The sequence below is a fragment of the Onychomys torridus genome, chromosome 12 (assembly GCF_903995425.1).
Source record: "Onychomys torridus chromosome 12, mOncTor1.1, whole genome shotgun sequence".
Lineage (NCBI taxonomy): Eukaryota > Metazoa > Chordata > Mammalia > Rodentia > Cricetidae > Onychomys > Onychomys torridus.
Genome location: NC_050454.1, coordinates 23,747,405 through 23,773,921, shown reverse-complemented (window position 1 = coordinate 23,773,921; position 26,517 = coordinate 23,747,405). Strand labels below are relative to the sequence as shown.

At 42.4% G+C, this 26,517-nt stretch overlaps 1 protein-coding gene across 4 annotated transcripts in view; it reads left to right on the top strand.

The window, feature by feature from the left end:
• The window catches only part of Gramd1c (GRAM domain containing 1C), an 83,088-nt gene that overhangs the window by 39,904 nt on the left and 16,667 nt on the right, over positions 1-26,517 (top strand). For all 4 annotated transcript variants that reach the window (XM_036204207.1, XM_036204206.1, XM_036204204.1 and 1 more), the window contains 3 exons: positions 10,565-10,683; positions 17,014-17,146; positions 20,998-21,160. In XM_036204207.1, the coding sequence (XP_036060100.1) occupies positions 10,565-10,683; positions 17,014-17,146; positions 20,998-21,160 (415 nt within the window). The remainder of the gene's footprint in view (positions 1-10,564; positions 10,684-17,013; positions 17,147-20,997; positions 21,161-26,517) is intronic.

Genomic DNA, 26,517 nt, shown 5'->3' with positions numbered 1-26,517 from the left:
TTATTCTAGCTTCTTGTTTAGCTATTGCCCCAAAAGTTTACCTCGGGACTGCATAATCTGGGCCCAGCCCACCTCTCCCAGTTATGGCTCAGATGTTTCAACATCTTCTCTTAAATGTCCTACTTTTTTTGAGTGTGCAATAGTCTTCAAACACGCTCCTCCTAAAACTTGTGCTCTCTAATTTCCACCCCTTGTCCCACGTCTCCTCAGTAAATCTGAAGTAGCCGTCATCTTTCTTTCCATCTTGCATTTTTCCCTTACAACACTCAGTGCAGTGACAACTCTTGGTTTCGGTTTTTTTTTTTTTCTCGTTCTCCTTGCTTGGGCTATAAACACCGTGAGGGCAAAGGCCACGTCTATCTTGTTCACTGTCATACATGCAGTGACAAAGCTCAGTGTTACCACACAGCTGGTGACATCCATCTCCACTTACTCCACACAGTCTCCACCTGTCAGGCCTAGGTATCGGGTCAGAGTCCACATCAACTGGGTCTCCTTCCTCTCTACAGTATGCCAGTTTGGGTAATAAGGTGTATGTGACATGTATCAGATATTCATTAAATATATTCTAAGGGTCTCAATTTATCAAAATTGTAAGGATTTAGCATCTAAATAAGAAGTAGCCCCAATTAACAAAATATTGCAATTCTTTTTGTTCAAGGGAAAAGCCAAAGATGGAGAAAAAAAATTGTTTCAGAACCATTCAAGGTTCAACCTAAATTAAGTATATATTGAATTGATTCCTTCCTTTTCTTCTTGTTTCATTTTGAGATGGCACTTTAATTACAATATTTCCCCCTTCCCTGTCCTCCCTCCAAGTCCTCCCACAGAACCCTCTCAGCTCTCCTTCATGGACGGCGTCATTATTCATCAATTGTTATAGTACACATGTATGGATTCGTACATACGCATAAAGTCCCATATATAACCTGTTGAGTCCGTACAGTATTATGTGTATGTGTGATTTCAGGGTTGGCCATCTGACATTGGACGACTAGTGTGTCCTTCCCTCTCTCCCCACTTTACTCAGCTGCCTGTCTTTCTTTGTGTAGGGTTGTGGCCTCATGGGCTCTCCTCCTAACAGTCTGGCGTGCTCATTGGTGTCATGCTTGGTCAGCTCACGTTTGGGCTGTCATGTTGGTGAGACTTTACCGGTATGGCTTCCTACATAATTAGGAGACATAGTCGCCCAGCAAACTCCCTGATGCTCTGGCTCCTTCCATCTCTCTGCTCCTTCTGCACTGTCCTCTGAGCCTTAGATGGGAGTGTTTTGTAGCTGTAGCCATTGGGACTGAGCTCCACAACTCTGCACATTGGTGGGTTGTGGTTTTCTGTAGTGATTTCCACCTGGTGCAAAGAGAAGTTTTCTTGATGAGGAGTGAAGGCTACACTTACAGTTTCAGAGGCTTAGTCCATCCCATCATGGCGGGGAACTTGGAAAGCAGGAAGGCATGGTCCTGTGCTAAGAACTTGACATCCGGATCTACAGGCAGCAGGAGAACGTTTAGTTCATTTTTGACCTTCTAATTATACAGGAAAATTATTTGAAAAATAATGTATAAAGAAACTCTATTTTTTATTTTTATTTATTTTGGTTTTTCGAGACAGGGTTTCTCTGTATAGCTTTGTGCCTTTCCTGGAACTCACTGTAACCCAGGCTGGCCTCGAACTCACAGAGACCAGCCTGCCTCTGCCTGGGCTGAGTGCTGGGATTAAAGGCATGCACCACCACTGCTAGGCTTAGAAACTCTATTTTTTTTAATAACTGAATTAATAAAACAGGGGCATATATATGTATAAACGTACACATATGGCTATCAGTAATAACAAGGGTTAAAAATCAAAAGGTTCTTGTTGTTAAAGCTCAGTTGAATTTTTATAGTATTATGTTATTTTGTCTTTGGATTTAGGATTATTATTGTATAGGCTGGATCCACACATACTCAAGCTTTCTTTTAAACTATCTTTCTTTCTCTGTGTATGTGGGCTCCAGGAAGCCAGCTCTCCTTAGAATGTAAGAGTGCTTGAGCTGGAGAGAGGTCTCAGTGGGTAAAGTGCTTTGCTACTGCACTTTAGTGAGTGCCTGAAGATCTGAGTTTGCATCCTCAGAGCTCACTAAAGGAGGACACAGAAGTGTGTGTCTAGGACACAGTAGCACATACCTGTAATCCCATGATGCCTTTCACAATACTTTCCAGTATAAAGACAGGGGAATTCCTGAAAGCTTGCAGGCCGGCATATGGATCAGGCAACAGGAGACCCTGCCTCAAACAGAGTGTAAGACAAGGTCTCACACCTGAGATTGCCTTCTGACCTCTACACACACACACACACACACACACACACACACACACACACACCCCCCTGAACACACATATCACACATAAAAAAGATTAAAAAAGTTAAAAGTGCATTCTGAGAGTGAATTTTTAGGTCCAGTACCTAACTGAGCAGAAATCTATGCTCATGTTCAAGTTTAAGGCTTAGACAGCATGACTTTCAGCACCATTGCCAATGGCCGAAGGTAGGGCATGTTCTCACATTGAGGCTCCAAGTGGTGAGGGGAGCTGTTTAAACAGAGACAGTGTGCCCTCCCTGAGTTCTGATTTGTCACTCCAGATTCCGTTCTGAGACTCACTAACTAGAATGGTGATAGAAATGAGTCTTATTTGTCAAGTGTGTTGGGAAAGAAGAGAGTTTAAAAAAACCGACTAAATGCATTACCATGTATACACAGAGATAGAAATGTCTGGCATGGTGGTGCATGCTTTTAATCCCAGCATTTAGGAAGCAGACGCAGGAGGATCTCTGAGTTAGAGGCCAGCCTGCTGTAAATATTATTTTAAGGTATGTTACGTTTGTTTATGCTGTGGAATATTTGTTTAATGATGCAAAGATGTGCTGCATTCTTCTATGTTGTATTTAATCTAACTCTGTGAAGCAGTGTTACTTTGCCTGTCTAAAACACATGATTGGTCTAATAAAGAGCTGAACGGCCAATAGCAAGGTAGGAGAAAGGATAGGCCAGGCTAGTAGGCAGAGACAATAATAGAAGGAGAAATATGGGAGGAAGAGAAGAGAGATCAAGGAGCAAGAGAAGGAGGAGGACACAAGGAGCCAGCCACCGAGCTACACAGCCAGCCACATAGTAAGAAAGAAAGATATACAGTCATAGAAAAAGGTAAAAGCCCAGAGGCAAAAGGTAGATGGGTTAATTTAGGTTAAGGAAAGCTGGCAAGAAACAAGCCCAAGCTAAGGCTGGGTTTTTATAATTAAGAATAAGCCTCTGTATGTGATTTATTTGGGAGCTGGATGGTGGGCCCCCAAAAGACCACAGAGCAAAGATCCAAAAAGAATAAAAAACAACCAATAATACCAGCCTGGTCTACAAAGGACAGCCAGAGTTACACAGAGAAACCCTGTCTCGACAAACCAAAAGAAAATAAATTGCTAACTCAATAAGTAAAATAAGAATAAAATAATAAAAAATAAAGAACATGTCAGCCTGATAGAGGCTTTGTTAGACAAAGGCCAAGAATATAGGACAGAAAAGCAGGGTTCAGAGGCAGACTTTGATCAGTACAGAAATGTAAGGAGAGACAGAGATGAACTATCAGCAAGTCATTCCTGAAAGCCAGCTCCCTTTGCTCAGTCACGATTATCATTGACTTTCGGATGATTACTCCACTCCCCCTGAGTAGCAGGCTGGGAGACTGCTAATCTCTAGAAGGGAATGAGTCCCTGTGATACTGGAGTGCATTTCCAGCTGAGTGAGCATCTGCAGTGTGTGAGCATGCCTCACAGAGGTCAGCCTGCCTGAGCCCAAGCCCAGGACGTTGCCAGAGCTGAAGCTGTCCTGCAGAGGTATCTATGTGGCACTTCAGTTACTTTTCTGGTGGTAGTCTAAATCTTATAAATGCAGCATTTAAACCTACCCTATAAAAAAACCACCAAAATTACAATTTTAATTATATTTGCAACATGATAGCCTAAAGCGTGAAAATATGTGTGGTGGGTTGAATAGATCTGACCCCCATAGACTCATGTTTTGAATGCTTGGCCCGTAGGGAGTGGCACTATTAGAGGTGTGGCCTTGTTGGAAGAAGTGTGTCCCTGTTGTGGAGGGGGCAGGATGACTTTGAGGTCTCCTTTGCTCAAGCTATGCCCAGTGTAGCACACAGTGTCTCCTGCCGCCTGCGGCTCAAGATGTAGAACTCTCGGCTCCTACTCCAGCACTATGTCTGTCTGCACACCATCATGTCCCACCATGGTGTGTCTTTACAGCAATAGAAGCCCTAACTAAGACAGTATGTATTTTGGTATTGTTTCTCCTTATTATTATTAGTTTGGCCTTTTTGGTTGGCAGAACTGCTTCATCTATCTTTGGCCGAGTCATCCAAGCCAGAACCTTGGATAAATTCTTGTTTCTTATGTCTTCTTTGCCAATCATGTCCACTGTCATCAAAGTCCTTATCAGTCACCCACACGGCTCTTTCTAACACTCTAATCTATCCTTGGGGTTGTTGAGTGGAGTTTTTTGTTGTTGTTGTTGTTGTTGTTGTTGTTGTTTTCTTTCAGTTTTTCGAGACTGGGTTTCTCTGTGTAGCTTTGTGCCTTTCCTGGAACTCACTTGGTAGCCCAGGCTGGCCTCGAACTCACAGAGATCCACCTGGCTCTGCCTCCTGAGTGCTGGGATTAAAGGCGTGCACCACTACCGCCCGGCTTGAGTAGAGTTTTAAAAGTGTCTTTTCGAGTACAATTCTAACATCATTCCTTCTCTGAATGAAGCCAGGAGTTTTTGTGCCATAGTGTAAAGGCCATGTGATTCAGCCTGACATGTAGAGCTCTCATGACCTGGCTCTTCCTCCAAGCCTCAGAGCACACACACTTTTGTCATAGTGACCTGAGTGCCAGGTGGCCCCACTCTCCGGATGCTGGCATCTGCCACACGTTGCTTGTCACAGGCTAATCTTACTTGACTTTTCAACAGTGTTTGGCACCTCTGTCTACTTCCTCCATGAGGAAGAATGTCAGTCTTTCTGGATTTTTCTCTTAACTCTCTTAATTCCCTGAATAAGACATTTTTGATGTCCATTCCTTCTCTACTTACCCATTGCATCCTGGGCTTCCTTAAGAGTCCAACTTTTTTGGGGGGCAGGGGGGTGGGTTCTATTTTCTACTTTAAACATGAATGTAGTTAGTGAAAGGTGTGCATGAGTACCAATTACAGATAAACTTTCTCACGGTTATTTAGTGAGCAGAGGAAGTGTATATGCCTACAGTTTCAGCCAATGAGAACCTAGTACAACACACCAAAGTTTCAGGGTGGAAGCTGGCTTCCGATGGCCTCCTTCACAGGAAGGAGTGGAATTATTATTTTATTTTATATTTTTAGATAGGGTCTTTCTATTCTGTAGCTCTGGGATTAAAGGCGTGTACCACCACACCAGACTGGCAGGAGTGGGTGGAATTCTTCAGTCATTCTGGTAAAGCTGTCGGACTTTAGTATTCTGAAAAGCCAGTCTGTAGTTCATCAGGTGACATTTGAACTGTCTGTACCCTTGACTGAACTATTAGAGTGAATTGGTAGCAATTAGGGCAAGTTGTGACTTTTCAATGAAAAGATTTCTTCTTGGGAGAAATTAGAATTGATAGATGAGACTGTCCTGTTTATTATAGTCAGGACTCTGCCAGGAAATTATTCTGAATGAACTAAAGCCAGAAATATTTTCAAGGGAAAGAATTATTGAGTAATCAAGACGTCACCTTACAACTTTTCAGTGACGAAAGACATGCTGAATTCTTTACCCGAGTAGCTGGCCCTTCCTGTTCCTCCCCGACATTCCATCTCTGATACTCAGGAGGGTAGGCTCTGTTCTAGTCATAAGGGCAGACAGGAGTCTGGTGGGAATACTGGTCAGTAAGTGGTATATGAACAGACTTGCTCCCAATCACTTGCTAGAGTTGAAAAGTGTTGTCACAGGGAACACTTTTAATGTTAACTTTTAACATAGTTGGTTTTCAAGTGGGCGTTGAAATAATACTGCAGTAGGTATTTCCCATTAGATAGAGCACACGTGAGATCTTTTCATTTGCAGCCTGGCCCCAATCTGTGTGTGGAACAGAAGAAATTAGGAACTGTCCCTTTAATAAAACAGTGTTTACCTATGCTCTTCTGTGGGCGTGGCTTAGGAACCTGTAGAGTGAGGTGTAACATCAGCTGTGCATTCCGACCAGCCCCTGGGAAAGAGCGCTGGTGCTCCGAACCGGAAGCCAGGGCTCAGGCTTCAAACTGTCCTCGATCTCGCCTTTTACATGGCAAAGTGCCTCATAACAGAGTAGAAAATTGAAGTAGCGATTTCGCTTAGCTGTTATCAAATTTTTGGAGCTCTACTGTGGATAAAGACTTCATAGACTACTTAGAATACAAAGCTTCCTGGGCCAGAAATTGATCTGCCGACTTTGAGTCCCTATCTGATTACGGCTTGGTTCATCTTTATTTTGCTCAAGTATCTGCAGGCTGAGCCCTGAGCCGCTCCTTTGCAGGTAGGTGGTCAGCTTTCATGTAATATTCAGGTCATTTTTTTTTCCCCTCTAAGGTTCGGCTGCTAAATACTGAAAAAGTTGTGACTATCAGGCTGGGTATGTTTGAACAGTGTGATTGTAAATAGCCAGGCTTTTGTGACAGTTGGACAACCTGGCAAAAATAGTTATTTTTAACAAGCCAGTGAATCAACAACACCTTGAATTAAACGAGTCTTGTTTTTTTTTTTCCCATCAACCAAGTATGTATTTACATTGGACTAATGGATCAAAATGTATGTTGAAATTATCTTGCTAATTAACTTAAATAGCATTTTGTTCTTAGTATTTTACTCCCAAGTTGCATTTCTTTTACCATTAGGAAGCCGAGTGTTCGCCATCAATTCGTTATTTGCTTTGGTTTTTATCTTTAGAAATGTCTATTATTTCAAAGAAGTTTTTGTGACAGGCTAATAATCAATCACAGGTGTGCTGAAAAATTGTCTTCTTTTGGTAACGCTAACCACCTTTTTATGACATGAAAACTGTCTCAAAGATGATGTCTTTGGAAGACTCGGTTAATTCACAGTATGAACTATTGCTATGAAGACAGAGTCTACCCATGAGTCTCTGGGGTAGAAGTCAAGTTCCTTTAGGACCAAGGACAGTAGTTTTGTAACTGTCACTAATAGGCCTTTGTATTTTTACTCCCTGGATGTTCTGCTTCAGAAGACTATATCAGGTAAAAAGACAGTTCTAATAGATAGTAAACATTACAAATGTTCCATTTTCTCGATGTGTTATTTCCAGTTAGAGTTCACCAACCTGAGATTTCCATTCCGTGTTAATACAATTAGTTCCAAGCAAAGAGGCTTGTCTTTTTTTTTTTTTTTTTCCTTACCTCGACTCCTTTATTGTAGTTATTTGGATGGATATTTTCTGATGTTTTGAAATGTGGCTAATGACATCTGAATTGTCATAAAGTGTTCTGATAGGCATCTGGTCATCTGGGCTGGCAAACAGCCGTCGAAAGCATAGGTTTCCTTTTAAGCGCCCTGCTTCCATGAAATGTAATGACGCTAGTCTAGTGAACTGGGGGTGCACAGCTGCTAATGGAGGGGAGAAGGCAGCGAGGCGGGGGAGGAAGGGGTGTTTGCTGTAGGGAATATTGGGGCTGGATTCCGGGCATTTATACATTTGACCCCATTAAATATTTTTATAGTCAACTTCCTAACTGTGAAGCATTGCTGTAGTCGGGCTGACAGATGATTTGCTGGCTTTGTAACAAACATTAGTTACAGTCATGTAGTCTCTCTCTGTTTATGGGTTGGTTGCCTTCTCCCCATCTCTTCTCATTTCTCCTTCCCCACATCTGTCTTTCCATCATCTTACCCAGAAGCCCTTCTCCACTGTGGAGCTTCATCTGGCCATCCTGATCCTCAGTAATAATTCCTTCCTTTTCTCTCCCCTATTCCACTGAATCTACAGCGCATGATAATATATGTCTTACTTAATAGTGCCTGATATCACTTCAACTATATTAGAAGTTCTTGATGTGGAGATTGTTTTACCCTTAGACTCTAGTGTGGTACCACACGCTTCCTTCCCCATAAATAGCTGTGGAATGGATGAAAGATCTTGTTGACAGTTGCGTTAAGTACCATGCTGTCTTTCTCTTGTCTTGCTTAATCATATAATTAACTGTAATGCTTCCAGAATCCAGTCTGTTAGTTACTAGAATATGATGTTTTTGTTTTGCTATACAGTTTACAGCTTGCTGTATTAGGTGATTAAACTGTTTTCGTTTTGCTTTGTTTTATTTTCTCAAGACAGGGTTTCTCTGTGTAGATCCAGCTGTTTTGGAACTCACTCTATAGACCAGGCTGGTGTTGAATCCACAGAGAGCCACCTGCCTCTGCCTCCTGAGCGCTGTGATTAAAGGCGTGTGCCACCATCGCCAGATATGATTAAGATTTGTGTGTGTGTGTGTGTGTGTGTGTGTGTGTGTGTGTGTGTGTATGTGATGCCCATGGAGTCCAGAAGGGAGTGTTAGATCCTTTGGTACTGGGAGTACAGGTGTTTTGAGCCGCCTAATTCAGAGCTAATCTGACCTTTGGTTCTCTGATAGAGCAGTCAGCACTCTGAATGACATAGCCATTTCTCTGCTGTATTTGGTGAGTTTAATACTAATATGCTATCTATATGCAAGCTGGACTTTATTAAAAGTAAATTAGCTGGGTGGTGGTGGCACACGCCTTTAATCCCAGCACTTGGGAGGCAAAGCCAGGCGGATCTCTGTGAGTTCAAGGCCAGCCTGGGCTACCAAGTGAGTTCCACGAACAGGTGCAAAGCTACACAGAGAAACCCTGTCTCGAAAAACAAAACAAAAACGACAACAAAAAATGTAAATTAGTACTCTGAAGACGGTTTTCTTGTCTTTTCTATTTTAGGGAAATATAATTTAGAGCTCACTGGTGTACAGAGTCCTAAAAATGCTTAAAATATTCAGAATTAATAGTTTCCATTTTTCTGGGTATTGGTGGAGCATGCCTTTAGTCCCAGCACTTGGGAGGCAGAGGCAGGTGGATCTCCATGAGTTCGAGGCCAGCCTAGTCTGCAGAGTGAGTTCCAGGGCATGCTCCAAAGCTATACAGAGAAACCCTGTCTCAGAAAAACAAACAAACAAACCCTTTCATTCTGAGTTGACATTTAGAACTCTGAATGGTGATCATAGGTTGTGTGCATTTTAGATCAGTAATTGCCAGAAACGATGAATAACTTACTTTTATAAAAAAGAACACGTTAACCATTTTACTTCACATACAAAGCTACTTTATTGTGTACTTTGAAAACCCACCATTTTCTAAGTGGCATGTGCCTTTTAGTCTCAACTGCTTTGGAGGGTAGCTTGAGCCCAAGATCAGCCTGGACAACACAGTTAAAACCCATTTTAGGGGGGACATTATTTATTTATGTTTATCCATTTCTTTCTTTCTCTCTTTCTTTCTTTCTTTCTTTCTTTCTTTCTTTCTTTCTTTCTTTCTTTCTTTCTTTCTTTCTTTCTTTCTTTTTTAAATGTATACAGTGTTCTGCCTACATATATGCCTGCATGCCAGAAGAGGGCACCAGATCTCATTATAGATGGTTGTGAGCCACCATGTGGTTGCTGGGAATTGAACTCAGGACCTTTGGAAGAGTAGCCAGTGCTCTTAACCGCTGAGCCATCTCTCCAGGCCCTTATCCATTTCTTGTACCAATTCTTTGCTTACTAAATTTTTTGCCTGTGCACCACTTGTTTGCCCGAGATGACCAGAAGGTCCCCTGGAACTGGAGTTAGAGATGGTTGTGAGCCACCACGTGGGTGCAGGGAGTCAAACCCAGGTCCTCTAGAAGAGCAACCATGCTCTTATCCATGGAGCCATCTCTCCAGCTTTCCTGTGTCAACTCTTACCAGATGGGCACTATTAACTCTTCTTTTGCAGCACTGGGGATTGAACTCAGAGCCTTGCAGATGCTACACAACCCTCTGGCACTAAGCTATGTGCCCAGCCCTATTGGTGAAATTATTAAGGCCACTCCACGTAGTTAAAAGGGAGGTTTATTTTGTGGGGTAACTTACAAATGAAGGGATAGGTTGTAGGGTCTGACAAAGGTATGGTGCAGTCTGGCAGTGTTCTCTGGAGAATTCTGCTCGGTCCACCTCCAGTGTCCAGGGTCCCAGAACCAAGAGCGATCTCTCCTCTTGATCCTGGGTCTTCCGCTTCCTCTCTCAGCCCCGCCTTGTGGGCGTGACCATTACCGAAGCCTCAATGGGGGTTGGAACTTCCAGGCCAAGGCTGGGATGGCTACCCACTACACAGCCCTCATCAACCTATTTCTATAGGAAACAGAAAATACAGGGACCAATAGGCCAAAAATTTACCAAAGCCACACCTTGAATGTTCATACCATGGTTACTTTAACTTTGACCTTTGTGCTTTGAATCACCAGTGTGTTATCTGTTGTATTTTCCAATACCCATGCAATGTTTCTGTTATCTTAGAGCCTGACCAGACAGGAATTCTGGCAACTGCTCCAGCAGAACTATGGCACGGAGCTGGGCTTAAATGCTGAAGAAATGGAAAACTTGTCATTATCAATAGAAGAAAATGTGCAGCCAAGGTACAGTGAGGTGACTTAAAATGGCAAGGTGCATTATGAACCACTAAAATGGAATTATTTCAGGTTCTTCTAGTTCTGAGTTTTGATTAATTTATCATTTGGTGCAGTTTGCCTTGTTGGTAGGGTAGGGTTTAAGCTGGGGGAGAATTTACTAAATTGGCAAGCAAAAGTAGGACATGAAGGCATATTGACGAAGCTGTGATTCTTAGGATTTGCTTAACTTTAGAAATCCTTTTCATTAAGGATCTGGAGTAGAAACTGGTGAGGTCTCTGAGCTTATAGGCACCATCAGAGCAGTGAAGGGCTCAGGCGGTTTCGTGACCTCTCCCCTAGGACTCGCTAGCATAGTGACATGTACTTGCCACTCAGTAACCATTGACCACGTTAGTGAAAGGAGCTGACAGTACCGTGGAGATGTGAGCTATGACAGTACAGGGGTCATGGGGTGCTACAGTGTGAGGAAGAAATTAGTAGAGAAATGTCATCTTGACATAAATTCATTAAGAAGTGTGAACATTTTATAAACTGTACAAGTGCACATGTGCCTTATCCAATGTTAATTGAGGCCATAGCAATCAAAACAAGGATAATACATTAACATTCTGTAGCAAACATTCTGCTAAGTGAGAGAAGCCAAGACCCAAAGACCAGATCTTGATGTTTTGGCTCTGAGTCTAGCCGTTAACGGCTGAGCCGTCTCTCCAGCCCTCCAAATCTTATGTAAACATGTTGAAAGTCTTAATACATATACAAATGGTTTCCTCCCCAGGGCAGTCCTCTGTTCTGCTGCTCCAACCTATATTGTCTCGGTTTACATCAATAATTTATAGTCTTTTTTTTACATGATTGCACATGCATATTTTATTACTTTTCCATAAAGTTCAATTTTTTTTTCCATTGCACTGTTGTCATTATAAAGTTTACTAGTCTTGGGTATCAAATCAGCTTATTCATGCAGAGAGCCTTGGATTGTAGTCAGTAAGGTCTGGATTGTGGTTTGTAGCTGAGATATCTCAGGCAAGTCTTTGGGCTTTTCTGATGCTCACTTTAATCATCTATGAACACAAGGTGGTTAGATTCGGTGGCTTTAAGATCTCTGCCAGCTTGTGAACTTTGTGGTCTCTGAATCAGGAAAGAATAAAAATTTTGAGCAAGTGTTTCATACACATTTAGGGTCACCAGTGAAGCTACATCCTCTTCTCCTGCTGACTCTTTTCTAAGTAAGTGTGTAGCAGGATCTTCATGCCCAATTCTCTGTTGCTTGCTCTTTGAACCTTTACTTCCTCGGCTCTCCATATTCTTTTTTGCTAGTCTCATTCTTGCTTTCTTTCTGTTCCTTTCCTCTTTCTGTTCTTACCTTCATCCTCCTTAAACTCTGGAGATGTCCATACTCCCAGAATGAGTTATTTCAAGGATCCATATTTTTTCATTCTCTTAGTCCGCATGGAGCCCCACCATTCTGCCTATCCACGAGTGAGCTGGCTGCTGGTCTACTAACTATTGTTTGTGTAGAGTTAAATAGGGCTTGTGCTGGTTTGTTTTATGTCAACTTGAGACAAGCTAAAGTCATCTGAGAGGAGGTGTCTTAGTCAGGGTTTTTAGTGCTTTGAAGAGACACCACAGCAACTCTTATAAAGGCAAAATATTTAATTGGGGCTGGCTTACAGTTTTAGAGGTTCAGTCCATTATCATCATGGTGGGGGAGATGGCGGTGTATAGGCAGATGTAGTACTAGAGCAGCTGAGACTCCTACATCATGCAGGCAACAGGAAGTTGACTGACTGTCACACTGAGGGAAACTGGAGCAAAAGAGACCTCAAAGCCGGCTTTCACAGTGACACATTTCCTCTAAGTCTACATCTCCTAATAATGTTACTCCCTTTGGGAGCCATTTTCTTTCATACCACCACATTCCACTCCCTGGCCCCTGAAGACTTATAGCCATATCACAATGCAAATATGCAGTCCAACTTCAAAAGTCTCTATAGTCTTTAGCAGTCTCAAACTTGTTTCAAATCCAAAGTCTCTTCTGAGATGTATGGCAATCTCTTAACTGTAATTCCCTATAAATCAAAATCAAGAAAACAGATCACATACTTCCAACATATAATGGCACAGGATATACATTATCATTCCAAAATGTAGGGAAGGAAGCATAGTGAGGAAATACTGGAACAAAGCAAGACCAAAAACCAGCTGCGCAAACTCCAAACTCTGCATCTTCATGTCTGATGTCAAAATGCTCTTCAGATCTCCAACTTTGTTCAGCTTTGTTGATTGCAAAGCACTTCTTTCTCTTGGGTTGTTTTCATTCCCTGTTAACAGCTTTCCTTGCCAGGTATCCTTCGCATCTCTAATATCTTGGGTTCTCCAAGGCAATCCAGGCTTTAACTTCACAGCTTCACAAAATGGACACCCCTGACACATGCCTGGCCTCAGTGGCTTTCTTTATGCATAGAGGCAAATTCTATAACCACCTGTTTCTTCTATCCTTAACTCTAAAGTCAGAACCATGTGGCTGAAGCTGCCAAGTTCTGCTGCTGACCGGGGCTGGAACATGGTCCCCTAGTTCAGTTACATCTTCACCAACTTTCTGTCCTTCACTGCCTAAGCCTGGCTATTCTGAAACTTGCTCTCTAGACCAGGCTGGCCTCAAACTCAGAGATCTGCCAGCCTCTGCCTTCCCAGTGCTGGGATTAAAGGTGTGCCCCATCACAGCTGGCTCTGAGCTTTTCTTTAGTTCCTTTTCACAAGTTGGAAACTTAGTTGAATGGGATCTTGCCCTGAGGTCACCACTCCCTTTATTCCATTTCTTAATCCATTTATCTCCTTGAACACAGAATTTAGCTCTATTCTACCTCCTGGTGTTCTTTTTGTCCTCAAAATTTTCATAATAAGTCTTTATCAGAGTTAACACTAGTAACCACAAAACAGAATCTATACTAGGCTGTTTTGAGTTTTCCTCTGTCAACAGAATTAATCAAAATTTTTTTACTTTAGACTCAGGCAGACTCTTTGGACAAGGGCAAAAGGTAGCCACTTTCTTCACCAAAATGTCACAAGAACAATCTCTAGGCAACATAAAATAAAACTCTTCCTCTGAAACCTCGAGTGAGCTCCCCATAGTTCAAATCACTCTTAGCACAACTGTCTTTCATGCTCCTACTAGCATGGCTCATTAAGCAGTGCTTAAAGCATTCCACTGTTTAAAGCTGTAGAATAATCCTTCTGTACACTGTGAATATACATTACTCTCATTGGTTACTAAAGAACTGACTGTAGCCAGGCAGAAAATATAGGCAGGACAGCCAAACTGAGAATGCTGGGAGGAAGAAGGGCAGAGTATGGAGTCACCAAGAGACACAGAGGGAGCAAGACATGCTGTATGACATGGTTAAGCCATGAGCTACATGGTTAATTTAAGTGGTAGGCACTAGTTAGTAATAAGTCTGAGCTACTGGCCAAGCATTTGTAATTAATGTAAGCCTCTGTGTGGTTACTTGGGACTGGCAGCTGGGAAAGAAAACTCAACCTACACCAAAATCCAAATTCCTCCAAACAAATACATGGTCAGGCCCATCACAGCAATCCCCAGCCAAACTGGCACCAACTTCTGTCCTAGTTAGGGTTTCTATTGCTGGGAAGAGACACCATGACCACAACAACTTTTTTTTTTTAATTTTCAGAGCTGAGGACCAAACCCAGGGCCTTGCACTTGCTAGGCAAGCACTCTACCACTGAGCTAAATCCCCAATCCCGACCACAGCAACTTTTAAAAAGAAAACATTTGGGGGCTGGAGAGATGGCTCAGTGGTTAAGAGCACTGGCTGCTCTTCCAGAGGTCCTGAGTTCAGTTCCCAGCAACCACATAGAGGCTCACAACCACCTGTAATGGGATCTGGTGCCCTCTTCTGGCCTGCAGGGACACATGCAGACAGAACACTGTATGTACAATAAATAAATCTTTAAAAAATTTTAAAAAAACAACAAAACATTTAATTGGGATGGCTCTCTTACAGTTTCAGAGGTTCAGTCCATTATGATCATGACCGGGATCATGGCAGTGTGTAGGCAGACATGGTGCTGAAGCAGCTGAGAATCTTACATTTTACAAACAGGAAGCTGACTGACTGTCACACTGAGGGAAACTTGAGCAAAGGAGACTTCAAAGCCCGCCCCCCATGGTGACACACTTCCTCCAACAAGGCCACTACCCCTAATAGTGCCACTCCCTTTGGATGTCATTTTCTTTCAAACTACCACAAGAGGGAACCTCAATTAAGAAAATGCCTCTATAAGGTAGTGTTATAGGAAAGCCTTTAGCGTGTTTTCTTAATAGTGATTGATGGGGGAGAGCCCAGCCCATTGTGGCTGGTACCATCTCTGAACTGGTGGTCCTAGATTCTAGAAGAAAGTAGGCCGAGCCATATGGAGCCATGTGGAGCAAGCCAGTAAGCAGTACCCCTCCATGGCCTCTGCATCAGCTCCTGCCTCCAAGTTCCTGCCACCCCCCTTTTTTTTTGAGTTCCTGTCTTGATGTCCTTCAATGATAAACTATGATGTGGAAGTGTAAGCCAAATAAACCCTTTCCAAGTTGCTTCGGTCATAATGTTTCATCACAACAATAGCAACCCTATCTAGGACAGGAATGACATACCTTTTAGCTTTTGAAATCTATCCATTGGGGTGATACATTGCATAAGACATTAGGCTGATACTTTTATTTAAATCTATGTGTATACATAATAATTATTACATGGGAATAATATTTGATGATAGATTGCCGGAAGTTAGATTCGTTATATTCCTTATATATAATAGCTGACTGTGAAAAAACAAAAGCAGATCTTAGAACATTAGCTGTGGTCTTGGCTTTACTACCATGGGAAAGCTGTATTTCTACAGCTTGTTCTCAGGGTTAAGCAGCCGTGTCAGCAGCAATGGGGGCTCTCAGCAGCAGTGGGGGCTCTCAGCAGCAGTGGGGGCTCTCAGCAGCCAGTAGCCTGAGGAGCCCACAGTACCCTTAGGGACCTCAACTCAAGTCAAGCTGGATCCTCATCACAGAAAATAATTTCAGGACAAACCGGAGCAAAGGAAGTTTATTAAGTAGATAAGATGACAGGAGCTAGTACATGCTTAGATTTAAGTATGGGGTTCAGGGAGCAAAAAGAGAGACCAAGCTTTTGAGAAAAAAAAAAAAAAACACATCTAAAACATGGGTGTGGGGTTTCTCAAGAGAGCCATGCTTAGTGTTCTTTACAGTGGCTGTGTGTATTCATGGTACGGACATTTTCAAAGTTATATTATTTAAAAGTATAATCATTACAAAGCTTAAAGCTGAACAAAATTTAAAAGTGAAGTTTTAGAGATTGAGACTATGTGAGCTGGCTACTTATTTCCCTTAAAGACTTTTCTTTTGTAAAAGAAACTATAATGTGACTTCATGTGGTGTGTTGCTTAGATCTGGGGATGAGAGGAATGTTGTTACAGTTAAACCGCAGGCTATAAACATTCTCATCCTAACTCAGCATGGATGGTTTGTTTGAACATCCTTGTACTATCTTTACAGGTAGTTTTTGTTTGTTTGTTTTATTGATTGTTTGTTGTTTGAGACAGGATTTGTGTAGTCCTAGCTGTCCTGGAACTCACCCAGCTCTGTATACCAGGCTAGCCCTGAACTCACAGAGATCTGCCTCCCTCTGCCTCCTGAGTTGCAGGAGTTAAAGGTGTGTGCCACCACACCTGGCTCTGCCAGCAGTTTTGATTTTCTTGTTTGTGTTGAATTTTCTTGACCCTCAGCTAGAAGGAAATGCAAACTGGATCTCTGAGGGAGGGGCTTATTTCCAGTCCTTGTGTCCGGCCTCAGCCTGACTGATGGTCACTCTATTCAGACAGGAGGAGCTTCCGTCTCCTAGAAGGCCTGGCTACCTCCACTGAGACTATGTCAGAAGCAAGACTTGTAAAATTGACTTCGGGTGCCCAGGGGCATCCATCTCAAACATCTTCCTTAACCGTTGAAGCTCTGGTTTTACAACTTGACCTTAAACAAGCCATATGCATCTGATCAGCTCCTGCTGGGGCTATTTGTACTTGATTATATTTCCAGTAGTTTCTGGATGTATGGATTTGCATAGGAGCATATGTTTTATTTTCAAGAAGAAAGCCAGCTGGTGTCTCTAAGAGGATAGCTGTTATAACGGGAGCTGGTTCCACCGTAACAATCTATTCTTTGTTGAGATGATTCAGACTAGCCAAGACCTCAGCGAGGAACACCAAGGACTGTACGCCTAGAGGTGACCGTATGCTTCTGTAACGTTGTGTTTCCAACAGAAGTCCAGGAAGAAGCAGTGTGGATGACCCCGGAGAAAGAGATGAAAAGTTCTCCAAAGCTATCAGCTTAACGCAAGAGTCCATCAGCCGAGTTTCAGAAACCGAGTCCCTGGATGGAAACTCACCGAACAGAGTTAGTATATGCTGCTCCTTAAGACCTACACCTGAGACTGATATGTGTTAATCATACCATGAGATCAAGGAAAAAATGCAGGCTATTCAAAATGTTGAAAAGCTTGGGGTGTCTGGCTGCTACTTTATTTTAGGAAGAGAGTATAAGTCTCTAAGTAGCAGAGGATATGTGGGGGGAAAGCATGTGGTATTCTTCAAAGATGGCTAGGGCGCGAGCGACTGGCAGGTCCCTAAACAACATATACCAAGACACTCAGTACTGTTTAAAATATAACAAGACACAGAATCTGTAGTCGGCAGGATTTCCCCAAGGTGAAAGAATGCATGTGGTGGAGAAAGTCTGGTTCAAATGGGGAGAGATGGGCCTTGAGCACAGCTGTGGTCCCAGAGAACACTTCCTGTTTTCCTTTCAGTAGAAACTTCTTAGCTAACACATTAAAGATGACAGCCTAGCTGAATGACTGGGCTTTTCAGTTAGCTGGTGAGCTTCATTTTCTTCAAGTATCGTAAGTGCACTAGTTTTCCATTTTATTGAGTTTCAATCACTGGGAGACTTGTTTAGGCAGGGTCTTGCCCCGTATCTCAGACTGACCTCAGTCTGTGAGCCTCCTTTCTCACTCTCCCTAGGGCTAGGGCTATGGGCTCATGATTACTGTTGTTATTGGACACTCAGTGCGTCCTCTCAGCCAGTGGCGGCCCCTGCAAAGGGACTGCAGTCTTTCTTAAATGACCAGTAATCTCTCATGCTCCCACCCCCTCCCTACCCCCTTTTTTCTGGCATAGCAGTGTGTCCCGTGCACATCATTTTCCTGATGAACCATTTTCTTAGGGAAGAACGTGGTCTTTAGAGGCCACCTTCTAAGTGCTGAGTGCTTCAACATAGCTTTTCCTGTTTGGGGTCTGCAGCTGGATTGACAGGATTTTAGAGCAGCATTTGGGCCACACCCTGCCTGCCGCTGCCACTTGCTAATGGCAGTTAAGTAAGTTCTGCTTAAGTGTCACCTTTGTTCTCTCAATTATAAAGTGAGAGTACAAACTCACAGAGTTTCTAAAATAATAATGAAGTGAAGTTGGGCGGTGCTGGCCCACGCCTTTAATTCCAGCACTCAGGAGGCAGAGGCAGGTGGATCTTTATGAGTTCGAGGCCACCCTGGTCTACAGAGCTAGTTCTGTAACAGCCAAGGATACACAAAGAAACTCTGTCTCAAGAAACCAGAAAGAAGGCCGGGCGGTGCTGGCACATGCCTTTAATCCCAGCACTCGGGAGGCAGAGGCAGGTGGATCTCTGTGAGTTTGAGGCCAGCCTGGGCTACAGAGCGAGATCCAGGAAAGGCACAAAGCTACACAGAGAAACCCTGTCTTGAAAAACTAACTAAATAAATAAATGAAACCAGAAAGGAAAAGGTAGCTATGACGGTACTGAGAACAGTTCCCAGCATTCATTAAGTGTCCTAAAACCATAGAGTGTTGTGACTGAAAGCGAGCCTGCATGTTCATAGCAATGGTTCTTTTTTAGACCCCCTCAGGTACACCTAGCTCCTCTGGGAAAATGTTGGGGAAACACCGATGTAGAAGTTATTCACGTGACAAGCCCCCCAAGTTCCACACTTGTTTTAGACAACCATCCTTCATCAAACATTTATGTCAGCCTACTTTTATAAAACGTATCCAGTAATAGACACTTAGGGATCTACTACTGCGCAAGGAATATCATTCTGGGAGTTAACCTTTGCGTGTGAAACAGTCAGGGGAGGTAACAAGATGGGGGGGCTTCTCGCAGTCTCATTAGAGGAGTGGGTTCTCAGGACTCCATCTGCTATGGCTCCTCTTGGAATACTTAGCCTGTTGGTTCTTGACTCTAGTACTGTCCGAAGTTGCCCGTTCCCTTAGTAGTGAATGGGGTGCAAAAGAGTGAAATAGACCAGTCACTTACTTCTTGATGTTTAGGACAGAGGTTTTCAAGTTTTGGAAGCTGGGTCTTTTTTCCAAGGAGCATTATGCTGAGAGTCTAGGGTCTTAGAAGTCAGCAAATGTTATCTCTCTTTCACTTTGTTTGATGTTTTACTTTCATCAAATTGAAAATGACAAAAATCAGAAACTGTTTTTCAAATGGAAACATGGCTCATTATAAAATAATATTCCTTGTAAAATACAGGAAAATATCTGAAGATAAAAACAATACAAATCCGCTGGGTGGTGGTGGGGCATGCCTTTAACCCCAGCACTCAGGAGGCAGAGGCAGGCGGATCTCTGTGAGTTTGAGGCCAGCCTGGGCTACAGAGCTAGTCCAGGACAGGCTCCAAAGCTACACAGAGAAACCCTGCCTTGAAAAACCAAACCAAAATAAATAAATAAACAATACAAATCCAACACTTGTTACCTTTCATGTACATATCTATATTCCTATAATAGGATAGATAATTTAGTTAAAGGAGGAGAAATACACTATGGAGCTCTTCTCAGCTGTTCTGAAGGCCCTGGGTCTGCTAAATAAGCATACTGCTTTCTCCTGTGGAGCCCCCAAATATGTTACCTCTTGATTTTAGCTGTTCTCTTCGCTTGAAGTATCAGTCCTCTGGGTAGGGTAGTCTAACTCATTAGTAAGTTCTGACCTGGGTCCCATTTACCACTCAGCTTCCCGACTGGCCAGTGGAAAGCTGTGTCCTCTCTGGAGCTGAGTGTCTGTTCAGTGGTAGGCAAGCATCGTCTAGCACAGAAAGGAGAAGGGCTGGATATATGTTTTGTGTGTCCTTTCATTTGTGTGCACACAGTGTAAAAAAGGAATATGTTTCTGCAATTTAATACAGACTCTTTCCTTATCTTACTATTGTTAGTTCTGTTTGAGTTATAACATAACAATAGCATTTATATTTAATGTCTATCATTTACTTTACTGTCATAATGACACGTCCTTATTAAACATGCCCAGAAAGTATAGATGTCATATTTTGGTATATTTAATTTCTTATCTCTTAGTCTCTCAATAGTAGGACCAGTCTGTTGTGAAGTCACTCTCTCCTCTCCCCACCACACTCCTAGGTGACTTCTAGCTCTCTATTTTCTTTCCATTTCTATTTCAGTTATTGATTTTGAGAGATGGATGTAGGTGGATTTTTCTGTCACTCCTGCCAGCTCCCAAATCACAACATGGAGACTTGTTATTAATTATGGAAGTTCAACTGATAGTGTAGGCTTGTTTCTAACTAGCTCTTATAACTTAAATTAACCCATTTCTATTAATTTGCTTTCTGCCCTGTGGCTTTTTTGCCTTTGCCCTGTACTGCCCATGCTGGTTTCCTGTTTCCTCCATCTCTGGCTGGAGACTCTCCATGTCTCTGCCCTTCTTCTTCCCAGCATCCTCTCTGCCCCCCAAACCCTGCCTAGCTATTGCTGTTCAGCTTTTTATTAAACCAATCTGAGTGACAAATCTTCACAGTGAACAAAAAGATTATTCCAGAGCAGACGGGTGAGAAGTGGGCACTGGATAAGGGAGCAAACTGGGTTTGGCTTCTCTCCCTCGCCAACCCCAAGGACCTGATTGTCCCTTATTTTTGCCTTCTGTCCCCTTTCCTGTCTGCTTCAGCCACTCACGTGCTGTTAACATTCTTTGAGTCCCTTTTATATGATAATCTTCATAATTTGTCTTCATTACTGTATGAAAATCCTTTAGGAAGACCTTTATCATCTACTAGTGTGCCAAGGGTAGCAGTCAATCTTAACAGAATGCTGTAAATATGTTTCAAAAAGCAGCATTTCAAGACTTTACTCTTAATATTTGATATTAAAGTTCTTACTGTAAGACCTAAGCTTAAATAAGTTTTTTACTTTTAAACTGAATTGTTTGTCTTTTAGGAGTTAGGAAAAGAAAAGCCCCAGAGTGAGAAACATCTGAAAAAAAGCCTTTCGCTGGCTTCGGGAAAGAGGTTAAGTGGAGCGTCCTCCAAATCACTGGACTTGAATAAGAATGAGTACCTTTCTCTGGACAAAAGCAGCACTTCAGATTCTGTGGACGAAGGTAAAGGATTTACTTAACAAAATTCCAGGCATGGCTTCTAATGTTTGCCCTAGTGTTAGGGGTGTGGACAGCGAGAATACGCTTGTGGCAGCCTGGCCCTATAGAGAACCAGAAAAGGAACGAACGTGTACAGAATGCAGGAGAACAGTTTGTCAGTCTGGCCCATCTTCATGCCTCTCAAATCCTAGAATTTGAAAGTCTCCATCAGATTGACTTATAATTCCAAGCTTTCAGGAATAGCAAGTCAGGGCACAGTGAGGTATCTCAGTGCTAGCAATCTTGAGTTCAACCCCCAGCACCCCCATGACAGAGCCAGCTTTGGTGGCCACAGTGGTGCAGGTCTGTACTCCCAACAAAAAGAGGTGGAGACAGACAGATGCTTGGTCTCACTTGCCTAATCAGCAAGCTCCAAGTACCAGTGAGAGATGAAACCATGTCTCGAAAAATAAAGATGGATGTCTCCTTAGGAACCACACTGAAAATTGTCCTCTGGATTTCACAGATACACACACACACACACACACACACACACACACACACACACACGTACACACACATATGAACATATATGGAGACACACACACATATGCAAGTAGTCATGGCAGCTGCACATTCTGAGATGAATATTAATTTAAATTACTGTGTGGCTTCCAATAGGAAATAAAATATCTAGAAGCAACTCTTTTTATCTAAAAGATTACTTAGAAGATTATTATTCCACTCTGTATGGGTGAAGTTACATACTTTTGACTATTGTTAAATTTTAGATTTTTTTTTTTTTTTGAGAAATATTTAAAAATAACTTAGAAGGCAGACACATGGTCACATCCTCACAATTACTTCTGGACTGTCTCTATTAGGATCAAAATCCATTGAATTTTTAAATTTTGTTTTTGTTTTATTTGTTTTTCAAGACAGGGTTTCTCTGTGTAGCCCTGGCTGTCCTGGAACTCACTTTGTAGGCCAGGCTGGCCTTAAAATCAGAGATTCTCCTGCCTCTGCCTTCCAAGTGCTGGGATTAAAGGCATGTGCCACCACTGCCTGGTTCAAATCACTTTTAAAGAACATTCTGGGGGTTGAGGATTTAGCTCAATGGTAGAGCACTTGCCTAGCAAGCACAAGGCCCTGGGTTCGATCCTCAGCTCAAAAAAAAAAAAAAAGAAAAGAGAAGAAAAAGAACATTCTGCAGCTGAATGTTTTTAGAAAAACAACTGCTAATAATATTCTATATGGTATTTAAAAATAGCTTATGGAGGCAGTGATGTCGCTCTGTGGGTAAAAAGTACTTGCCATTAAGCCAAATAACTTGAGTTCAGTCCTGGCAATCCACGTAATGGAAGGAGGAAATGGACTCCTGGAAGCTGTGCTTTGACCCTGCGTGTGTCCAATGGCCCAGGTACCTGCCCCACAATAAGTAGATGAAATGTAAAAAACAGTCATTTGGTTTTAGAAGACCAGTAGATTTAGCTGGACTCTAATAATGATGGGGAATAACCAGCATCTTTACTGAAAGAAAGGCCTTCTGGGTATCAAATGTGTTGTACTCTGGCTGGTATGTTTATTGTGTGCTTTATATTGTTGCATAGGCTCAACAAATAGCATCCCTCCTGGTATCCCTACTGTAAAAAAAAAAAAAAAAAAAAAAAAAAAAAAAAAAAAAAAGGAAAAGGAAAAGAAACAAAGAGCAAGTCAGAGAGCCCAAAACAGTACCTTTAACACTGATGGCAGCCAAGTTAGAGGAGAATCCGCTTACATGTGCCAGAGGTAATGAGAATGAGGATGACTTACTCATCAGTCAGGCCAGCCACTCTCCTCAGAGGAAGAGGGGAATCAGCCATGGGGCAGCCGCAGCTGCTGAGGGTACCTCGACTTCATAACACAGGACAGACATGCGCAGAGCCTGCCTGGTACGCCCTTTCCATGCTTACACATTATGTTAGGCGGCATGGGCGGCCATGACACATACTTCCGTTCACCTGGCTCGGAAGAGAACAATGTAATTTCTTACAGTTCTACAGGATGGAAGTCACAGGGCAGGCCCAGCAGCATTGCATTCTGGTGAGGACACTGTTGCTGCTGGCTGTGGTTAGCTGCCCCCTTGCTTTTTCCTCAGTGAATGCCCAGGAGGTGAGGCAGCGGGAGAGGGAAGCAGGGAATAGTTAGGAATCTAACAACAACATAAGAAGTCTTGAAAATATGAAGATCGCGGGCTGACATGGAAGTCCATACAAGTAGGTATGATGGGGCTGTTGAGTAGCGCTGCCTCATGTACTGTGCTGCCAGACTGAACTTGACTCTAGGAAGGTCTATTCTGGCCCCCAGTGGCCAAATGGGCAAGTGACACCAAACAAGGAATTATTTTCTCCTTCATTAAACCTGCTCTTAAGAATTGTCCTTTAAAAAGTCATTTCATTATTGAGTTCCTGGAAAAGGAACATTAAAACTCGAAAGCTTGTGTGCACATCTAGGAACAATGGCAAGATAATAGTGTGTAGTTAGTGTGCACGGGTGCTGGCCACGGCTTGGTTCGCCAGTGAGCATTTACCGGGTGTTTTCTCTAAAGTGTCCTTAAGGTGTGGGGGGAGTTTGTCTCGTTAGACAGTCATTAGATAATAACTTGGGTGGTCCCACTGTTTTCCCTAATTGAGTTTCAAATCCCAGGCTCATCCGATTTTTCAAATGAGTATGATGATGATGACTTTACGTTTTTCTCTTTTCTGGAGGTTGTGAAATGATGAACTAGGGAGAAAGTGGGAAAGGCCAACTGGAACAGACCAAGCTGGGAGATTGGGGCATTGATGTGGGTTAGAGGAAGCTGGCTGGGTGGAGCCCTCTTTAGCCCAGACCTTAGTTAGGTTTGCTGTTATTGTTTGTTGATATAGGGTCTTACTGTGTAGCCCTGGCTGTCCTGAAACTGTTCATGTAGCTCAGGCTGGCCTTGGACTTCCAGGACCCTCCTGCCTGCCATCCCCCCCCCAACCCCCAACCCCCCAGGTACTAGGATTATGTATACACCACCACACTGGCTAAAATGGAGCACTTTGATCTGTTTTTGAACATATAGAAAAATGAGAACCCCCCACCCTGCCTTTTGTATCACATTTATGCTGCAGTTTTGGGGAAGGAACACTGGATTATTTTGACATAGAGATTTACTCTAGCATCACTCATCAATGTGCCCTCTACAACTAAATCCTTATCTATGTAGGACAGTTGTATGCATCTTCAAAACAAGTGGTAGTGTATGTTTGGAGTTTCATGTTACTCTATTTCCCCTATATTCATTTGCCTCATTCCAAATTATTTCTACTGGCTACCTTCAAACTGATACTTTACAAAAATGTTCTAAATTATGTGTATTTGTGTGTGTATGTGCATGCAGCTGCTGGTGTTCACAGAAGTAGTGGGAGGTCCTTGGATCTGCAGGAGCTGGAGTTACAGGTGGCTGTGAATTGCCCACTGTGGGTGCTGGGATCCAATCTTGGGTCCTCTGGAAAAGCAACTACCTCTCCTCTTCCCAGCCCCCCTCCCATTCCTTAGCTGATATTTCTGAAGCAACATTTTCCCCCCTATATTGACAAAAGTACCCTGCTCCTGAGTTGAGCAGTGTCCTTTCTTTATTTAAAAGATACCACCTGTCAGCTCACTATGCTACAGCAGTATTATTGGTATTGTTCTTTGGAGAGAATTGAAATGTCAAAAATCTCACAAATGAGTAACCCAAAGCAGGAACAATTTATTTCATTTACTTAATTTCCTCGAGCAAATTTCCATGCAGAATATATTATTAATTTCTGATACTGATATAGTAAATTTCACTTTTATCAGTCATAATTCAGAATCCATCACCTAATGGGGCTTAGGAGAAACATGAAACTATAAGAGTATAATCTGTCCATTTTCAATGTGAATAAGAAGCTCACTTTTGAAAAGTTATAAAACAGGGCTCCTTAAGAGAAATGGCTGCTTCTAGGTATAGAGAAAATATCAGATGCGCTTGGCATATATTGTGTTCAACTTTAAAAAATTTGTACAGCAAAAGAAAACCAGTGAATGATAAGACATCTGACAGCAGAAGTCTTTTCCATATCCAACAGTGGTTAATATTCACAAAATATTGAAGAATTAAATGACCAAAGAGAAGTGATTCAGTTAATAAGTGGACAAATGAGCTGAAAAACCACTTTTCAAATGAAGTACAAATGACCAATAAATACACATAAAAAATCTTCAACATTCTTAGAGGAAGATTGCGTTGATGGGCTAGGGAGAAGAGCTCATTTGTTAGAGTGCTTGCCTAGCATGTTCCCCAAGCTCTGGATTTGGTCCCCAGCATTGCATGAAATAGGACATGGTGATACAGGCCTGTAATCCTAGCAATAGGGAGTCAGAGGCAGAAAGATCAGAAGTTTGAGGTCATCCTCAGCTACATAGTAAGTTTGAGGCCAGCATGTGCTATATGAAACTCTGCCTCAAATAAGTGAACAAACAATAACAACAGACAACCACCACCCCCTTCCCAAACCCAACCAACCCAAAATAGTTACATCGAGATTCCATCTCACCCCAGTCAGAATGGCTATCATCAAGAAAACCAACAAACAAAAACCCAGCAGATATTAATGTGGATGTGGGAGATACAGAACTCTTCTGCATATATAAGTAGTCTTTTCTGGGGTATGTGCCCCCTCAGATAAAAGCCAGGGCTTCTTCTAGCATCCCTTCCTTGCTCAGCTTTATCACGGCACCATTCACAACAGCCAAGAGCACTACAGCCTTACAATATTCTTTCCCCCAAACTGCTATTCTAGTTTATTCATGAAAAACACCAGGCAAGCCCAGATTGAAGATCATTATGTAAAATAACATGGCTAGCACTCTTCCAGAGTTCAAGGGCATAACAAAGAAGCATAAAGTATGAGAAGGCATAATTAGAACCCAAGATTAGACTCCACTAAGGAGATATAATAACTAAGTGCAATGTAGTGTTTTGGGTTGGATCCTTGTGTAGAAAGAAATTTCTGAATTCTTTTGAATTCAGATCTATTGAATCACCTATAGCTGTTTGCTTCCATTGTGATATTCGACTTATTTTTATCATGAACATATAATACTTCTGAGTCAGTGAAAGCTCCTTCCCAAGCCTAGCAGGGAGGCTATCTTACAGAACTTTAGCAAATCACCTAATTTCAGCGATGATTTCTACACCCAAGGAGCTCTTTGAAATTTCAGTGAATTGTTCTGCCTATAAGTGGTGTTTTTACAAGAGGAAGGTAAATCGGCATCTACATGGCATTTGTAAATGCTCTACACACAAATCAATAGTGAGGGAGCAAGCAGTGTGGTGGGGGTAGGCT